Genomic DNA, 19,210 nt, shown 5'->3' on the forward strand with positions numbered 1-19,210 from the left:
TTTGGCTTTATGGGTAATCCACAATTTGCTTCAGACAAACAGCAAAGGCAACTGTATTTGAAGTTAAATCTTGCATGAAAACAAAACTCACAGAGACAAAGTCTGATCTCACATCAGTCTAAACCCAAAATACTTTGATGCACTTACTTCCAATATGTATCTGTAGAACTGAGAGCGGGATTGAACCTGCAGATGCACAGTAACTGCATTCCCTGCAGATCGCAAGGACTTTGAAATAACAGACAGTGATTTTTGTAGCAGAATATAAATATAATCAGAGTCAGAATATCTATATTTACAAAGTCAGCAGATTTATTCTTGTGGGCATATGATTAATAGTAATTTATGCAAAGCCCTGTTTGTATTTCCATTTCCTCACTTTTAAACATATCTGTTTTCTCACTTGGCCACTATAGTTTATGCATGTAATTCTCCAGTATGCATGTTAGCAGGTAAATAGCTTTATAGAATAATGGATTCATAAATAAAAATCACCATCCAAACTGACCTTTTTTTATAGTGCTGTCAGCTGGAAGGAAGACTCAGCTTTGACAAATTTGCATTGTGATCCTTGTAAAGTGCTGGGCAAAGCTCCAAGCATAATTCAGTAGAATTGCAGCAAAATTCTGTATATAATCCAGCAACCCCCTTTAGAATTGTGTTAGCTACAAGTCAAAGTTCCAGCCTATTTAAATTGTCACTGTTGTATTCAAATGTACAGGAAGCTGTCATTTTATTTGCTTTTCTCAATAATAATTCTGTGAATATCAAGCCTAAATACAGATACTTGAGAGGTTAAATCAGGTTCAAAATGGCTGCCCAATTTAAACTTAGCTTGTCTTGGTGCCAACCTTGCACTTACAGACCCAGTCTCAGTGACAGAAAATCAATCTGAATGTGCAACTGTACAGAAGTTTCATACATACAAACCAGTCAAAAAATTGCAGAACCTAGTTTAAGATAAACTTGGATTGTTATAATTTCAAAATTAATCAATTTGGTCAAACTGGTGCTTGAAACTTCTGTATATTTTCCCTGCACAGCCCCAGGGCTGGCAAAACCCAGCCCCAGCTCCAAGGCTGCACTTTTCACCCTCTCTGCCTGCACCAGGCTATATTTTGCCCCCGGAACCCTGCCCCCTCCTCCCTGGCCCAGCCAGCACCCCCAACCTCCATCCATCAAGCTGCTCTAGGTGCTACTACTGCCAGAGCCAAGCAAATCCCAGCGAGGGGAGGAGTAGAGGTCCTGGTTCACCAGGGGAGGGTTAGGGGGCTAAAAGTAGCCCTTGGTCTCCCAAAGCACCCCCATGGACCCTGTAAACCCCCCTGGATCCCAGCAACACCTCATAGATCACCCTCCCCGATTGCTCCCACAGTTCATGCCTGCCCCCCACTTGTGGTCCCACCTGCCCTCCAACTCCCCCCAGCCTGCTTGCACCCCCCCAACCTCCTGCTTGCCCCCCCATCCCAACTTACTAGATATTGTGCAGTGATTTTGAACTGATTTAACCTCCCCCTAATGCCCCCAAGTGTCTGTACTTAGCCCAAATGCTAAGCAGTTAGAGTGAGGGTGTGTTTTGGGTCAAGGTAATGCTCAAATGGGTTTAGGAGTAGTAAGCCCTATTGCAAAAGAGTTTCTTTGTGGTATCAACAGGTTTTGATTTAAAGAATGGAGGATGTTAAGGGATAATAGTCATCCATATGTTGTTTGTAATGAGTTTTAGTGTTTGTAGTAGTACATGAAAAACAAATATTCCACCAGGATACGCTGGAAGGATTTGTGGCAAGTTGCAGTCCTGTATGCCAGATGCACAAACTAATCTAATACCACATGATTTTTGTTTCTTTTAATTGTTGCATCATGGAGTCTTATCTAGTATCACAGCTTCTCTTCACAAATTTGAGGCTATAGTTGAAAGTGAATCTGAGGGAATCTGAATTGGTATAGTTGATACTTTTGCAAAATAACTTTATATTTGTACACAATTATTTATGTTATTCAACTTGCATCTCTTACATATCATCTCTGAACTTAGTACAGTAATTCCAAATTATTCAAGGGAGTCTAAGTTGGTATAATTTATTTGGCAGAGGGCACAATAAGATGGAGGTAGCAGGATAAGCAACCAAAAAGAGTCTAAACAGAAGCATAATTTGTTAAAGTAGCTTGGCTTCTATGTTAACTCTCTCCTTCATAAGCAGAAAATAAGGAGGGAAGTGGGGAAAGATTATTGTAAATATTTTTATGCTTTATCCTAAGTTAAAACTGTAGCCCATTACTTTCATTTTCTGCTGTTTATTATCTAACATTTATTTTATATCTTGTGTATAGTTGCAATGCTGACCTGTCCCTTAAATCAAATAAGCTATAAACTATGTAAGTACAAAGGACTAGAAGATACTGCCTGATCATCAAGTCCAGTTTCCTGCCATCACAGTTATATAATCCCTTTCATGAACTGATCCTGCTCCATCTTAAAATAAATTCATTTTTTTGCTCCCACTATTCTGATCAGCATGCTGTTGTAAAACCTAATACTCTGATGGCTAGAAGCCTTCTCATTTCCAAGTCTAAATTAATTCATGGCCAGTTATCAGCCATTTGTTCCTGTGCTCTTTAGCAGAAATAGCTCTTCTCCCTCCCTAATGCATGTATAGAAAACAATAGTGTACCCTCTCAGGCTTTTACTAGGCCAAACAAGCTAAGCTAATTTATTCTCCTCTCAAATGATAATTTATCCAGTTCTCTCCTCATTCAAGTATCCCTTCCCTGCACCTGTTTCTGTTTGAATTCATCTTCCCTGAACATGGGTGACTAGGACTGTACACAATGCTCCAGATTAGGTCCCACCAGCGCCTTGTATAATGGCTTTAAAATGCATCCAAGACAGCTGCACCCCTTAGAGCTTCCAAAAAATAAAAGTACATGATCATATAGTATGTTTTGGAATGCTGAATAACAACTGAAGCAGATCTTTGATGCTATCTATGTTTATCAAAGCCTGAACATTTCCTTAGACACAGGAAATTGCCAGCTGTGTTATAAATAGAGATCATTACATACATCGGCCCAAATCCTGCTTTTAATTACTCTCATACAGCTTCATTAAACCAAAACTGAATAGATAGCATAAAAGTAAATGAGGGCAGGATTCGCCCCATTTCTTAAATATATTTTATGCTTTTATATAACGGTAATGTATAGTCAGTGAGCTGGAGGTAAATATCTTCTCTAATTATCGTGATTAAAATAGAAAACAGATTGTCATGTTTTTATGACAGTTGCTTTAATTAACCTTCATTGCAAATATACAGCATTTGGTGATAAGTCAATGGTGAGGCTTCAACTTCCCTGACGATTCTATTTGATTTCTTTGCTGTCAAGAGAACGATGCAAGAATTTAAAAAGGGCAAGGAGTAGGAGTAGGGAGAGGGTGAATGAACACTAGTATTGAAGGTTAATGAGGAAATCTTCTAATTTGCTGTGTGTGAGCCTGTGGCTGTTTGGCCAGATTAATTCTTGGTAGAATACAAGAGCAATCACTTAAGTAACACCAAAGATTAGTATGTCCCATAGTAGGGAGCAAAAAGGTAATGAGTCATAAGGCAGACTGTACCTTCCTTTGCTGCTGAAAATATTAGCAACAAGTTAAGCTAAAATGGGTCAGCTGAGGAAGCCTGAATGTTTGCTCTCAAGCTTATCCAAAGTCACGCCCTACAGGCAGAATCAAATTGAAGCAATCTTAGCTCTACACTCCTACTTGAGGGACTCATACCCAAGCCAGGCCTCTACCCCTCACCACAATAGCTGAGGTGCCCACTGCCTTTCCAGTCTGGACAGTCTGGGACATCCTGACCCTCAAGATCACCCTGTGTGAGAGCACTCCCAAGAAGCATGTCCCAATCACCTACTCCCATTCCGTGCACCCCACACTGAGAAATAGCAAAACTACTTTACAGGTCCCCTACTGTCACTCTTAATATCTCTTGTCTCCAGCATGCTTGAGCAAGATGGTGGCAGTGCCCTCAGGGTAGCTTCACTGAGTCAAACCGGGTTCCATGTGCTGAACTTCTGTTCTGGGTACAGACCACTTTCCAATCACTTGTACCATTAAAAATGTAATGTCTGTACCTGGCCCATGTGGGTATCTTCATTGTTGCAACTTAACAGGGACCTACTGGAGTGTCAGAAGCAAAAATGTAATCTCAGAGTCCTTTCTTGGGGTAGCATCAGCAATGGCCCCAAGAGCTGGAAGGGCTGGTTATCTGCTCTGGTAGTGGATGTGAAACTCAAGCATTGTCATTGTTCTCTTTTGGAGCTGATGGTCTCTCAGCTTCCTATTTCCTGTCCATGCAAAAGGCTTCAGAGTTACTCCACCACAAAATAAACTTAAATTGTATTACAAGGTCCTTGAATTTCTATACCCGCCTCATCTGATTTAAATAATTGAAATTTTTTTTTACTGAACTAAATTGGACAATACTTAATATAGTTAGTACAGCAGTTTCTCCTTTTATTTATGACAATAGAAAACTCAATGCATTTGATATTGTCCTCACACTTATTTCTTAAGCATGTATTTCTTTTTAAACCTATTGTTTCAGACTGCCTGCAAACTCTGGAAGGCAGAAGCACATTTATAATATTTGCTTTGTGTTTTCAAGCTTTTCTTTGCTACAGAGAAGTTAAAAATGTAATTTAATGTTTAAATTAAAGCTTAGATTGTGGTGTAATCATATGACCTGAGGAACTGGGCCTAGGTAAGTGTGTAATGAACCTCTGCCTACTTCAGGTCTCTGTTGCCTGTAAATTTTGCATGGAAATCTTGTGAGTATTCTCTCTCTCAGTATTTGACTTTTTCCACTTCTGGTTCCAGCTGGAATCATATTTTTGATAATAAAAGAAAATTGAGGGTAATGGGGGATGGAGGCAAATACTTTAGCTGATATTTATGATATCTCTAGAAAATTTGGTTTGAACTTGTGTGGGGAAAGTCTTGTGCTGGTTCTTAATTTACCTAAACATCTTTGCCCTTCATTGTTAGTTTGTTTAGCTCTCTGAAGACCATTTTTCATTCTTCATGCCCCTGAAATTTACTACAGCCTTTTCTACTCAGTGGGCATGTCTACATTAATGCACTGTAATAAACTCTGGTGCTTACCTCACCAGAGTTCATTACTCTCAGGCATGCATTTACAGATGCACCCAGGATTGCAGCACATTCAGCTGGGTTGTAGCAGCTCTGGCTGGCAGGGGAGCCATGGGGTTCAGTCTGTCAGCCTCATAGAGGTGGTGGCTGGGGCACAAAAGTGGTTCAGTGCACAGCTAACTGGCAGTCAGCCCCCACACTGAAGCACCCTCATACCCCAGCCAGCTGGGGCAGTATCTAGTTTTTTATTCCACAGGAGCATAGTACTTCTATTTGCAAGTACTATCCTGTTACAGAGTAAATTAGTTTACTCCAGCCTACTAGGGATACAAGTGTAGATGTGATGTAACATTTACTGCATAGCTAATTAGTCAGTTGTGCAGTAAATGTCTCATGTAGACATGACCAGTGAGGTTCCCCTTAGTTTCTTTAGTTAGGGCTCAATCCTGAAATACATCAAGCGTGAAACTGTTGTTGTCAGTAGGAGTGCTATGCCTGCTGTCCTTGGTACAATCAGGAATGTCAACAAACTGAGATAGACAGGCTCAGCATGGGCGTTTCCATGGTTGGCAATTTAGAAGAAACATAATGGAGTGTCAGTAGCAAAAATACAATCCTGAAGTCCTTTCCTAAGGTGGCATCAGCACGTTGGCCCTTTAGTGTTACAGGAAGCAGCAATGCCCCAGAATCAGAGCTTAAATAAGAGCAGTCAGACAGTCAGCCTTTGCATAATTTCCTAGAAGCTGAAAAAATTGATTATAAAGACTAGATATATTGTAAGATACCATTTGTATTGTGTTTCTCTTTTAAGTACCATTAAAATTAAGCATTCTGATCAAGAAGATTCCACCAGAGCAGAGTCTGCTCCTTCGTATATCTCCATGTTCCCTCATTTGCTTTCAATATTTCTTGAATAAACCATTAGATAAACAAGTTTGAAATAAACATAACAAAAAAGAATTGTTTTATTTTAGAAAACAAACTATTTTTAAAAATGCAAAACCAATTTGGTGCTTTTATCAGTTACTCAGATGAAAAGCATCTTTGCCTCAGAGAACCATGCACTGTTTGCTGTTCATTTGATCATTACCAGTGTTGTTAGGAATTATAAGAGCCTGGCTGTTTGTTTAAGGTTTCAGAAATGAGATGTCAAATATATGCTTTACTATAATTTACAGCTAAGTACAGACAGTTAAAAAGAACGAGGCTGAATCAATTCAGTCTTTGCAAGTTAGTCTAAACTGCACAGATTAAATTGAAACAGAATTGAACAGACATTTACCTTTGATTCAGGAAATGCAGCCACATGCCTGCAGTGGCTTGGACCAGAAACCAGGGGATGCTAGGGCACAGCTCTCTGGCTGTGTGTTCACTTCCTCTTCCTGCTGCTCTTGAGGTCTCTGGGATTTGCAGTCCAAAATCACAGCAGCAGGACTCTGTAGGTTGTTCATCACTTCCTCTCCCTGCTTCCAGGTGTCTCTCAGATTTGTAGTCCACAGTCACAGCCACCAGTAAATTTGAGCAGGGGAAGGGGTGTTTAACCCCCTCCCTGGCCCCAAACCCCAGCAGGGGTTTGCTGGAGGGGTCAGTCCCCCTATCCCTCCCCCTGCAGAATGGGCTGCATCACCAGATGGGCTTGCCCCTCCCCTCTCCCCCTTGTCAGCCAGCCCTCACTGCTCCAGGTAGAGACCAGAGGAGTGGGGCCAGCCCTACTGTCTGGAGCAGACAGCACAGCCCAGCCCAGGGCTGGAAAGCATGCTGGGATGCTGAGGGACTGTGATTTAACCTGAAGGGGTCTGGGACAAAAATTTCATATACTGGTTTGACCCAAATCAATTAAGTCTAATACTACATTCAATCAGGTTTATCTTAAGCCAGTTTCAGCCATTTTGAAACCGGTTTGTGTGCACTGAGCTTCTGCTCTGTTATAGGTTTAAACCAGTTTTTGATCACTTAAACTGGTTGATGTATAACTTCTGTCCCTAGTCTGCATGTACCAACTAGTGTTCAAATGACCCGAATCAGGTTAGGTGGCTTAACTCAGGCTGCCTAAACCTGAGTCTGGTTCTGCCACATGCAAGTGCTTGTGGGGGCAGCCAGTGAAAGTAAATTTGGAAGTTGGAACTAGCAGGGGTGGGGCCGGTGGGTCTGTGGGGAATGTGTTGCCTGCTCTGGAGGGGGATAGTCAGGAAGTTAAAACAGCACAGCCCCAGGACTGCTGCAGTCGGGTGGGCTTTCCCAGTCCAGGAGCTGTGCTGTGAACACATGCAGGTATTTGTTAGAATGGGTTAAACCATTTTAGATCAAATTAACCCAAGCCAATCTAAAGTTAGTTCACTGGGCAATCTAAGGCCTATGAATGCTTATATGCTTAGTGGTTTAGATCACCCTATGCTCAGTTAAGGAGGTCTATATGTAATGTTTATACGTACCCTTAGAGACAACAGAGGCTGTTTAGTTGATATTTAGTTTGTTTGCCATTCTGCTCAGTGAGGTGGCAGAACTGAACCTTAAGTTAATATATTATTTTATTCTGCTTGAAGTTTCACATAACTCTCTTTAATATTCTTTTGCTATGAATGTATCAGTGCAGTTATGGCCATTAAAAAATATCAATACATGTCAACAGTTTCCTCAATTATACTTTCTGAGAATATTCCTAGGAGTTTTTCCCCTAAAAAGAGGCAGTAACTCTGGTATCCCCATAATGCTCTAATATCTCTGGCATGGTAATTCTTGGCAACTGTTGACTTCATAGTATTACAGCCACTGTATAAAGACAAATGTCCATGCTCCAAAGTATAACAGTGTATTTATATGTATATAAATTAAATCTCTTATTCTGGAGGCCAGAACTGTTGGCCTACACCAGAGGTGGGCAAATTATTTTGGATGGAGGGTCACTTAATGAGTTTTGGTGAACTGTTGAGGACCACATGGGTAGTCCCACCCCTTTACAGTTGCCCCACCCCTTTGTTACCATCTTGGGACCGGAAGTCCCACCCCTGACCTTTGCCACTGGAAGTCCTTCCCCTTGCCTCCTGGAAATGCTCCATTTGGGAGGGGGAAAACAAGAAAAAAACAAAATCATACACCAAAAGTCAAACACCTACTATAACATTTAATTTTATTACAAAAACTATTATTGTCATGATTTGTGTTTGCATACTGTATAGAGGTGATTGCACAATAACTAAAAAATAAATTCTTAGTTGTGTATATCGTGTGGGGAGGGTGTATGCGTGGTGTATGGGGAGTACGTAGTTTGTGTGGTGTGCATGGTATGTATGGTGTGGGGGGGTGTATGTGGTGTGTGCATGGGGTGGTATGCGTGTGCCTCTGGTATGGGTGTTGTATGTCAGGGGTATATGTGTGTGTGTGTGTGTGTGTGTGTGTATGGTGGGGTGTAGGGGTGTGTGGTAGGGTGTGGGGTGTTGTCGGGGTGTGGCTGTGTGTGGGGGCATGGGGTATGTTGGCGAGTTGTGTATATGTGGGGGGGTGTAGGGGCAGGGTGTGGGTGCGAGGGAGGTTGGGGGGGTGTGTGGGGACCCCCTCATACTTCCCCCATGGTACAGCAGCAGGTGGGATGCTCAGGGCACAGGTGCCCAGGAGGTGCAGCTCCGGCCAGCGCTGCACATCACAGTGAGGGGCACAGACTCCATGCGGCTGCCTATATCATCAGCACTGCCTGCCATTCACGTGCAACCCCTGCACTAGCACAGCAGGGAGGGAAGCCCCACGTGCTGGAGCCAAGTGCCTTCCATGCTGCACAGCACCACAGAGAAGTCTCAGGTGCTGGAGCTAGCTGCCTTCCCTGCAGGGGCTGCACTGCAGGGAAGGGAAGCCCCAGGCAGGGAAGGCAGCTACCTCCAGAGCCTGAAGTTTCTCTCTGGTGCTGCACAGCCCCAGCAGGAAAGACACCTGGCTCCAGCATGTGGGGCTTCCCTCTCTACTGTGCAAGTGCAGGGGCCGCATGTAAGTGGCAGGGAACACTGGCAATACAGGCAGCCGTGTGGAGGCTGTGCCCCTCGCTGCAATGTACAGTGCTGACCAGAGTTGTGCCCTGCTGTGCATCTGCTTCCTGAGTGCCCCACCTGCTGCTGCTACTTCCACCACCTGCCAGGGCGGCACACAATGGGGAGTGTATGGGCAGTCCCCACACCCACACATTGCCCACCCCAGCTCCACACTGCCACCGCCCCTGTCTCCCTGGGTGCGGGCTCCACGCTGCCCCCAGCCCTAGCCCCACACTCTGGCTCCTTCCCAGCTGCAGCCTCATCCTCACTGCTTCCCTACCTGCTGCCTGGAGCCAGCAGGAGACGGGGAAGTGAGCAGGTCCCAGGGGCTGTGGCAGCATGGGCAGAAGCTGCACGCTGCCAAGCTGGGCCCTTCTGCCCCTAAGGGTGGAAGCCAGGCAGTAGGGTACATTTCTGGGGATGCATCTACACATGGATGCATCCCTCCCAACCTTGTGGGTAAAACGGCTGAGTGGGGCACAATTTGTTTTGGGGCCCCGCAGACCGGATGAAAGTACTTGGTGGGCCAGATCTGGCCCACAGACCTTATTTTGCCCACCCTAGGCCTACACACAATTCATAGTGATATAACAATGAAGGGCCCTTCAGTAAATGCTTTGCTCAGGATTCACCGTTGTCTAGATACTGGTTACAGCGCATCTAATATTGTTCACTGCGTTGTTAAAGTGCCGTGAAGGTCTCCAGGGAACTGTGAAAATGTCGGCTAAGGGGGCTCTGGTCTGGTCTTCCAGGTTGAGGGTAGTGCGAGGGGTTGGTAGCTCACCCATTTAAAAAATTTCAATTATAGTCTACAAGAGAAGAAACCAGATGGAAATGATGGTCTGAAAGCTTTTGAAGTTAGAACAGTTACAGTTATAAACTGTTATAACTGTAACAGTTACAGTTATAAACCATAAAGAAAAGATGATGATTATGACAAAAGGTTATAAAAATTTTTAAAAAATAAACTTTCGCAGTGAATTGCGGGTTCAACTAGTTTATTATTTCCAGTCCCATTGATATAAATATACAGCCACGTTACTCATATGTGGACCTTGTTCTCAGCATTATGAATGTGTTAGTCTATCAGATAGAAATATTTTAAGCATTTTCAGTCATTTCTGTAGCCCACTTCCCAAGAGCTCATAGTAAGATGGTCAGCAGGAATTGCTTGTGCTGCACACAACTGGAATATTTTGGACCACATTTTCCTCTTAGGGACTGTCCCAGAAATGACATTCCATGTAGGCTGGATAGCATGGGGAAAAGGGCAGGGATATCGTCCCTTAGACATGAATCAGAAGCCCTCTATTACCTTCACTTTGCTCATAGAGACCACTAATTACAGCCTTGACCAGCAGTCAATTACTAGTTGTTATTCCCCTCAAATATATTAAGATGCTGGCTCAGTTTCTCTGGCTATTTCCTGCCCATGGCTTGCCTATCTCTGTAGCAGGAAAGGAATTAAGAAAGAACTGGCCTGTCTTGCTCCTAGATTCCCTGACCAAAGGCAGGTTTTTCATGAAGGGTTGTATGGTCCTTACTCCTTAGAAATAGTGTACCATTTGAGTCAGAATCTGGGACTGTGAGATCAGGCAAAATGTGACATTCTTGACATTTTCACTGCAAGGATTTTGCTGAGAGATGTGTAGTACAAAGAGATTCCAGGTACAGATTTAATTAACATTTGCAGTTAACATGTGTATGACAGATATAGTAATCAGTCTTCTTGGTTGATTTCAGAACACTCTCAGAAAATGACAGTACCTCTTTACCACCTGTGGAGTCCTGCACGAGTCCTACTAAAATGGATTTATCATACAGTAAGACTGCCAAACAGTGCCTAGAGGAGATATCTGGTGAGTACCATGTAGGAAAAGCCTCCGTGTGGGAAATTTTATATTTCTTTGTTTGTTTCTTTCCTACTAGTAGGTTAATAATGGTTACAATTTGACCTCTGTTCGTTATATTAAATATGCAGGAAAAAAGTATCACACATAGTTAGCACTTCAGTGGCATTTTTTTAAATCTAAGGTGACTAGCTCATTTAGGACATCCTTAGGGTCATTCTGCTGAAACTGGGGCTTTCACAGGGTAAGCTTTCAAACCATTATTATTGTCAAGTGTTATAACGAGTGCTTTTGGAGTATCTTTTAGAGGTGTGTTTCACAACATCTGACATTGCATTGCATTTGGGAGAATCAAATTCAATCTGAATGTAAGAGCTGAAACATAAATAACATCAGACTATTTTGTTTCCTTAAATGATGTGGGATTCAGAAAAGGGGAATAAATGAATAAATTCTTAAAATTGCAGGCTTTTAGCATGTGGGTCACTTAGGTTCATTCCCTTTTTTTAGGTTCAAACTCTGACTTGGTTACTAAAACACAAATCAATGGACATTTTTTAACATATAGGTCAAGATTCTCAACTGTTGAAAGTTGTCATTGCACCTTTGAAGTCAATCGATCTGTGTCATTTTACATCAGCTAAGGATTTCTCCATAAATTTTGCTTTTGATGAACATAAAACGGTCACAGTTGAATTTCTTGCTGGGATTGAACTGTGCTGCTGACTTGTGTAGGTGTAGTTTCAAAGGACCTTTTTGCCTGAGCTATGCTTTTTTTTTTTTTACTCAGTATCATTATTTGAAGATCACTTTCATGAGAATAAAGGGTGTAATACCAGGCCATTGAAGTCCATTGGATTTAAGCTGTTTCGCTCCAAATTAAATAAAGAAAAATCAAACAAATTTTTAAAAAGTGGTTCTTCTCACACAATTAGGATATAAATTGCTTAAAGGAACCCATCTGTCATACAAGTCTGAAACTATAATTGCTTGAAATACCCATGTTTGTGGAACTGCTTTAATGTCTGAACAGATTCATGTGGAAGTTGTCCTTGTTACAGGATGATAAGCTGGTTCTATATCATTCCTCCTAACATTCCTCCAGCTTTCACATACCCAACTTTGAGACAAGTGCTTCATGCTGAGACCTGTTTAAGGGTTCCCTCTAGGTTTCAGATAGATATATTTTATCATGTAACTTCTTGAAGAGGGAAAACAGGTTTGATTCAGGTTTGTCTTTTTTGAAACATTGCTTATCGATCTTATTGTAGGCATGTGGGCCAGTGGCTTGAAGTTGCAACAAAGTAGGTGTAGGTTGGATAGCAGGAATTTTTTCTTCACTGTTAGAATAGTGAGGCAGTGGAATAGACTGCCTAGGGAAGTTGTGGACTCTCCATTATTGGAAGTGTTCAAGAAGAAGCTGGACAGCCACTGGTTGGGGATGATATAGGTATAATTATGCCTGTGTTCTGCTGTGGGTAATTACCATGTTTTTGAATGTTGCTGGTTGCTTCTTCCATCCCTTTCTGCTACATGTCATGGTATTTTTAGCTTTTCCCAGAGGTGTTGTGTGTTGGTTGCCACCAAAGCTAGGGATTTAGTGTTTCTGCTGGGGCTAAAGCTGGAGGTTCCTGGCTGGGAGGGTATTACCCCCCCACTCAGGATCAGACTGATCACCATATTTGGGGTTAGGAAAGAATTTTACCCCATGGTCAGATTGGTATGGGCTGTGGAGTTTTTTGCCTTCTACTGTGGCAGGGGTTGAGCGTGGCCCTTTACCTGGGATCTCGTGAGTGTATATTAAAAAACTTCTACAGAAGCAGGACATTGGCTTTTGTGGTTCCCCTGCTTTACCTTTGGCAGGTTAGAGTGTTATGTCTTGTGTTGCATCAGGGTTGACAGTAGATTTACAAAGAGTCTAGGAGATGGAATGTATAGGATGGTATGGATAGTGATGATGATCCTACCTTAGGCCGGAAGTTGGACTAAATGAAGTCTGGAGGTCCCCTCCAGCTCTACTCTATGATTTTATGATCATATTTAAAAATTGAAACATAGATGTTACAGATAGGTCAATGGATGTTGCAAGAGGTTATGCAAAGGTATGGTTAAAAAACATCACTTTAGTCCCTGCTGAAGCATTCATGAGGTATAACCGGCATCCCGTCCTCTTACTGTGCTGAACAAAAGGGCAGCAGACATCAGATATGTTTCTGAACTGGTTATTCAGACTGTCATTAGCAGCAGTGTACTGTACTGGATGATACAGCAGCACCACGGGGAGAATTCAGTCACTGGTTTATATAAAGGGAAAGAAATGCATGTCGCTCATGACTGGCAGTTAGCAGTATAAAGAATGGCTTGACAAAATAATGCATTTGTCTATATTTATGGACTGTATATCCATTGGGAAAAAAAGTCACATGTTAGCTATCCAGAAATGTGCTCCAGGATGGTTTAGGCCAGGAGTAAGAGGGAGATTTTCATGCCATCAAGAATAGTTCTGCCTCTCAATGGGCTCTTCATTCACTAGAGGTAGCAGTTTATAATAAGGACACATATGAGGATGTTAGCTATGCTAAAGGAGTTGGGGTAAGAGACCAAGCACATGTTTGTTTTGCCTCACCCTTACGTTTGTTGTTCCTATAAGCAAAGTGGTTACTCTGCTCCATGCTCAGGCAGACGAGCCAGCTCCATGCTTAGTAGGGCTGTGCAAAGCTTCGGGTGCTGATTTAGTTTGAAGGAGATTTGGCCTGATTCAGCAGCTAAATCTCTGAATCTGAATTGAATCAGGAGCCCAATAAAAAGGTCTGAATTGATTCAAAGCTCTCCAAATCAATTCAGAAAAGATTTGGAGAGGTTTGGAGGTTCAGGCAGTCCCTGCTCACCACTTCAGGGAACTGGACCCGGACTCCATGCTGGTAACTGTGGTGGGGAGGGCTGGAGGAGGGTGGAGGTGACCATGGGGGGACCCATGCCAGGTCCCATCCCCTGCCTGCTCTCCCAGTCCCCCCAACCCCTGCCCACTCTCCCAGCCCTTGCCTGTGGCTGCCTTGCTTGCCCCAGCTCCCTGCTCTTTAAAAAAACAAACAAACAAACAAACAAAAAAAGCCCCCACTCAGCAGCTCCTGTAGTGGCTTCAGGGCTTCTGGGGGCTCGTGGCAGAGCCCCCCCATGCAGTGCAGGGAAGTGGGGGCAGCAGGGATTGCCCCCCTGCCTGGCAGGAGCCAGTGAGTTCAGGGCTTTTTTTTTTTAAGAGCTGGGAGCTTGGGTGGGCAGGGCAGCCATGGAGGGGGCAGCAGGGCAGGGGTCGATGAGCTCGTGGCAGAGTCCTCCACACAGCATGGGGCAATATGGCTTGCCCCCCGCCTGGCAGCAGCCAGTGAGTGGGGGGATTTTTTTTTTTTTTTAAAAGAATCGGGAGCTGGGGCCAGGTGGGGCAGCCATTGACGTGGCTGGGAGAGTGGGCAGGTTTTGGGGCCTGTTCAATTCAGAGATTTGGCCAAATCGATTCGGGACAGAAATTTGAATCACCGAATCGAATCACTGTCCCCCGAATCAGCCAAATCTGAAGCGAATACTGGCTGCTTCACACAGGCCTAATGTTTAGCTTTTCATACCAGTTTTATTCCTCACAAAAAACAATGCTGAGTCCTTAAAAAAACACAACAAAACCCTCTGTCCTTTCCAGGTGTTAAGAGAGGGTGTTAGAAGAGGGTGCTTTTAGGTCCGGGCTTCTCCAATCAGAAGCTTGCCCTCCCTTTTCCCCAGAGCTGCCTTCCTGGAGCTCTTAACTCTGTTTTTGGCCTTATCCTCATTATCCCTTTCCACTGACCCCAAGTCTCCCAGCCAGGTAGACCATTTTCTAACATTGGGCTTAATGCTTTAACTTTCCATTTCATACTGCTGTGTTTACTGTGTGTATGAATTTCCTTTGTAAAAGATATAGTTAATTCTTAGTAATGTGAAAATGCTTTACCACACCCTTAGTTATAATTTAATGCAAGAGACTCTATTTCTATAGATTTTGTTACTATCTTATATGATTTGTTAATGAAGGGCCACATTATGCGCTCCGACTTCCAAAAGGTTTTGTAAACTTATTTAAGGTCAGAATTTGTCCATGAGTTATTATTCATAAAATCATTGTTATGAATGCTTGTGTATCCTTGTGCATGGAAGACACTATAAAAATAAGAGTTATGATAGGTTGGTAAATTACCCTGGTAATTTTTTTCCTTTAGTCCACACTAAAAATAGCACTTTTGCTATCGTTTGTGTAAGCTGAACACTAGATTGTAATAGAAGAATGCTTTAGCATAACACTGACCATTTCAAAACCTCCTGTGTTATTTCTTAAATGCTTAGTGTTTGCTTGTGTATTTACTTATGTTTCTTTGTTTGCGTCCATACTTTTTTGTCAATCTAAAATGGGAGAATGAGTTTTACAAGAATATTTTTCAATAAATAAATCTGGGAGTCCTCTAGTTTTCCGTGTAAGATACTTTGATATTAAACCCAATAGAAACAGGGGATAGATTAAAGTCATAATTAAAAAGGAAGTATTGCAGTAATACAAAATGCCTTGTGCTGCACATTCACACGAAAGTCATTTTATATATTTTAGGAAATTATGATAGTAAACTATGCACTTTATGCATTCTGGAAAAAATAATATATGTGATCAAATGATTAAAGATTGTATCATGAGGCATGTAAGGGGTCTAAATTAAGATTACATGGGGAATTTAAATGGTCACATTTCCTAACACATGAGTGCTTGATTCTGCAACTTTAATAATATTCTTTCAATTATTTTTTTTTAAATTAAATTGATTATATAGCATGCTGTGTTTTTATTTTATTATTTTTTTATGCTGCCACATGGGACTTTGTGCTGGCTGCAACATGCACACTAACTGGCTGCAGAATTAGATACATTTCTCAGATTGTACTCTTGTGCATAAAATGAGTGGCAACCACATTACCCATTTTTCTTTTGGATTTTGTGGAGAGATCACAAGAAGATTACTGTTTAAACTGGTGGACAGGCTCTGCCCTCTTCTCCTCATTGCATGAGTGAACTTTAAAAAAGCAGCAGCAAAAAAAAAATGGGGTGGAGATGGTCTTTTGGCTGCCTGCATCATGGAAAGAGATTAGACTTCATCACTGAATCTGTTTCTTGAGAATAGGGCTGGATATCTGTAGTTTGTAACATTTTAACCTGCCTTCCCTGATGAGCATGTGAGTTTCTTTCTGGTAAACTCTTTGTTTGAAGAGATTTTTCTTTTATTTCCTTTTGTATTTGTTTTTTGGGGGGTTGTTTTAATTCTTTACTTCTTGTTGCCCAAGAAAAATACCACCCCCTCTTTGTTGTCAGGAAGTTGCCCCTCTTACTTTTTTCAACCAACCTTCAGTAGCATCTGTAAATGAACAAAGTAAAAAAGCAAAGACTGCACTTTGGGCTGCTTTTATGCTTACCGGTTAACCAGATAGCAAGTATGCAGTGCAAATCACGTCTTTCTGTGTTTCCCTAAATCCCGGATTGGAGTGGGGGGCATTTCAGCGGTTACATCCCAGTCTGGGCTTTCCCACACTGAAACCTCTTACAGGCATACAGTGGTACTGACATAACCAGTGTGTTGATATGAGACTTTTCTATATTTATATTTGTATATCTTTTCACAGTGTTTTATCAAATTAATTGGTCCTAGGTAGAAGTCTGTGTTTCAAAGTTTAAATTAAATTAAGTTATTGTGCTTATCTCTGTTCTGATCTCCTAATTCCGGATAAAATATTTTTTTCCCCATTGTAAGAAGATATATTTTAAATATAGGTCTGTACTTTGGTACTTTCTTTATATATATAAAACCATTACTTAACATTTGTGAATGTTATTTTACACTTGAAATTAGGATGCTTTATAAGAAAATTAGTATTCTTTCTGTAGAGCATTGCATTTAAAAGGTTTCTTTCTAAAGGCTGTGAAACCTTAATTTTTATCACAGCTTTATAATTCTACAGTAGTTTCTGAATCCTAGGTATTAGGGTATTTTTTCCTATTTTCTTTTTGAAGGAGCAGGAAATAAAATGTTTCCCTTAACAAATCACTTACTGGCACAAAGTAGGTAGTATTAGATTTCATCCTTTAGTTTCCTTATACTCTTAAATTATATTTTTTCATTCACAGCAGAAATTATAAGATTCAAGAGCCATTTGCAAATAGCTTTTTTCTGCCTGCATAGGGGGTATGGAAGAAACAGTTTGTCATTCTTACCTTTTAGGGAGAAATATAACATTTCAGTGTGAGCTAGGGCTAACACTGTAGCATCCCAATTCAGGTGAAACTATATCTTCAGACCTGTGGCATTGTAAACTGGGCAGAGGCTTCTGTGTCTCCGGTTTAATTCACCAGGATGTTTGCTGCCATGGCAGCCAGCAGCATCCACTGCAGTAGTAGAGAAGAGTCATAGATCTGGGAATGCAGGTTGAATACTAAAATGTAAGAAGGCTTGTGCAGAGCTTTGCTTCAGTGGTTAATTTTGGCTCTTATTAAGCTCTGACGTGTAGGCTGTACTTGCAGCTCTGTGTCAGCCCATCTAAAGTAAAGAGCAATGCACCGGGATCAGTCATGATCTGGTGAGGTGGGGGGGGAAGCACGAGATAGTACTTGTGCTGTACTTCGGATTTCAGAACACAGGAGCCATAGACGGAGATGCAGGCCCATCACTCTGATGAGACTGGTGATTGGATGAAGAGGGGAAAACACAGTTGGCTTTTGGGATTACTACTGTGCTGGAGCATAGTGTTTGATCAACTCTCTTCTGCTTGAGAGAAATTCAAGTCAAAATGCCTGTAAGTATTTCAGTTTAACGTGACTGGAAAGAAGTGGTTGAGTGCAGACAGCAGTGTGAATTTAGAGAAAATGACTGTGCCTGCCTAGTCATTTCCAGTACACTTGCTCGATGCTTGAGCTTTGCTTTTCATTACAAGAGCAAATATGTGCTACATAGGATGTGCATTATGCAGCTCTGAAAGGGTCACATCTGAGATCTGCTTGAAGATACGAGCTTCTCTAAAATAGGAAATGTGAAATCTAGTTGAGGTGAAGCCTTATTTGAAAAGATGCAACGACCTGCCGAACTATCAGTCTTTAAAGGCAAGGATGTTACGAGAGGATGCGCTCGTCTCCAGAAACAGAAGTCTTTGACCAATCTTACGCTTATCAGTGAAGGGGAAAAGAGACGATACTCCTACAGGGAGAACTGGTTTGGAAATGCCTCAAGGTCGAGCCAGAATTACCAGGAGAGAGAGGCCAAAGTTGGAAGTAGAAGCTCACTTTCCAAGTCGCTCTCAAAGTCGGTGCACCTTCTTTACCACACTGCCAGTACAACACCCCAGGTTCCTGATGTGCTACCACCTGCTGGAAACAGCACATTGTATAGATCTGGAGGCCAGTTTACGGATGAAGACTTTGAGATTGGTAATGATGATACAAGCAAATCAGATGATGACTATGTGTCCTGCAAGTCAAATTTCACTGGCAAGAATTGGATGGAGGAGGAAGAAGAAGGCTGCCTGCGTGAGGGGACTGCCCAGTTGGATGAGGATGTCATAATGACAATGCTGGGGGACTTGGAGCAAGTACTTTACACTGATATATTAGGTAAGCAAACTTCTGTTTGACACAGGAAAGGGAAGAGTGTTATGTAAGTGTTGGAACATATCTACCAGGAACAGACTTCTGTTGTTAACAGTAATGCTGAGAGACAGAATTGGGTTTATTTGCAGTAGTATTTAAAATGGAGTTTTAGTGTGTCCCTTTCTTGTTGGCTTTCTTTTAGCTTTAGAAACTGTAGGAATGAAGACTGGTTTCTAAATCTTTTTTGATAGCTACCCCAGTGGCAATGCAGTGTGAGAATAATTGAGCATAGCTTTTTTTAGCTATTTAAAAATAAGGTGAAATGTGTAAGTGCCACCAGTTTATTCATAAATATTTTATATCAGTTTTAGTAACTTCCCTTATTAATCTAAAATTAGAACCTTATCAAGGTTTTTTTTTTAAGTTGTCAATATCATGGCCTACTTACAACTTTATCCACACATTTTCCCTCCTCCCTCTAGGTATTCTCATCCATATACATAGAACTGTGGGTGCTAACATTTCACATTCTAGCTACATCAATACACAGTGC

At 41.9% G+C, this 19,210-nt stretch overlaps 1 protein-coding gene across 7 annotated transcripts in view; it reads left to right on the forward strand.

Moving 5' to 3' along the window:
- NAV3 (neuron navigator 3) overlaps positions 1–19,210 on the forward strand; it is an 890,338-nt gene that overhangs the window by 708,663 nt on the left and 162,465 nt on the right. For 6 of the 7 annotated variants that reach the window (XM_090042583.1, XM_090042584.1, XM_090042579.1 and 3 more), the window contains one exon: positions 10,909–11,024. In XM_090042583.1, the coding sequence (XP_089898709.1) occupies positions 10,909–11,024 (116 nt within the window). Of the gene's footprint in view, positions 1–10,908; positions 11,025–18,140; positions 18,682–19,210 lie in introns of those variants that run through there. The other variant, XM_090042585.1, reaches the window with a different exon arrangement.

The sequence above is a fragment of the Crocodylus siamensis genome, chromosome 4 (genome assembly GCF_052110815.1).
Source record: "Crocodylus siamensis isolate JL-2025a chromosome 4, ASM5211081v1, whole genome shotgun sequence".
NCBI lineage: Eukaryota > Metazoa > Chordata > Crocodylia > Crocodylidae > Crocodylus > Crocodylus siamensis.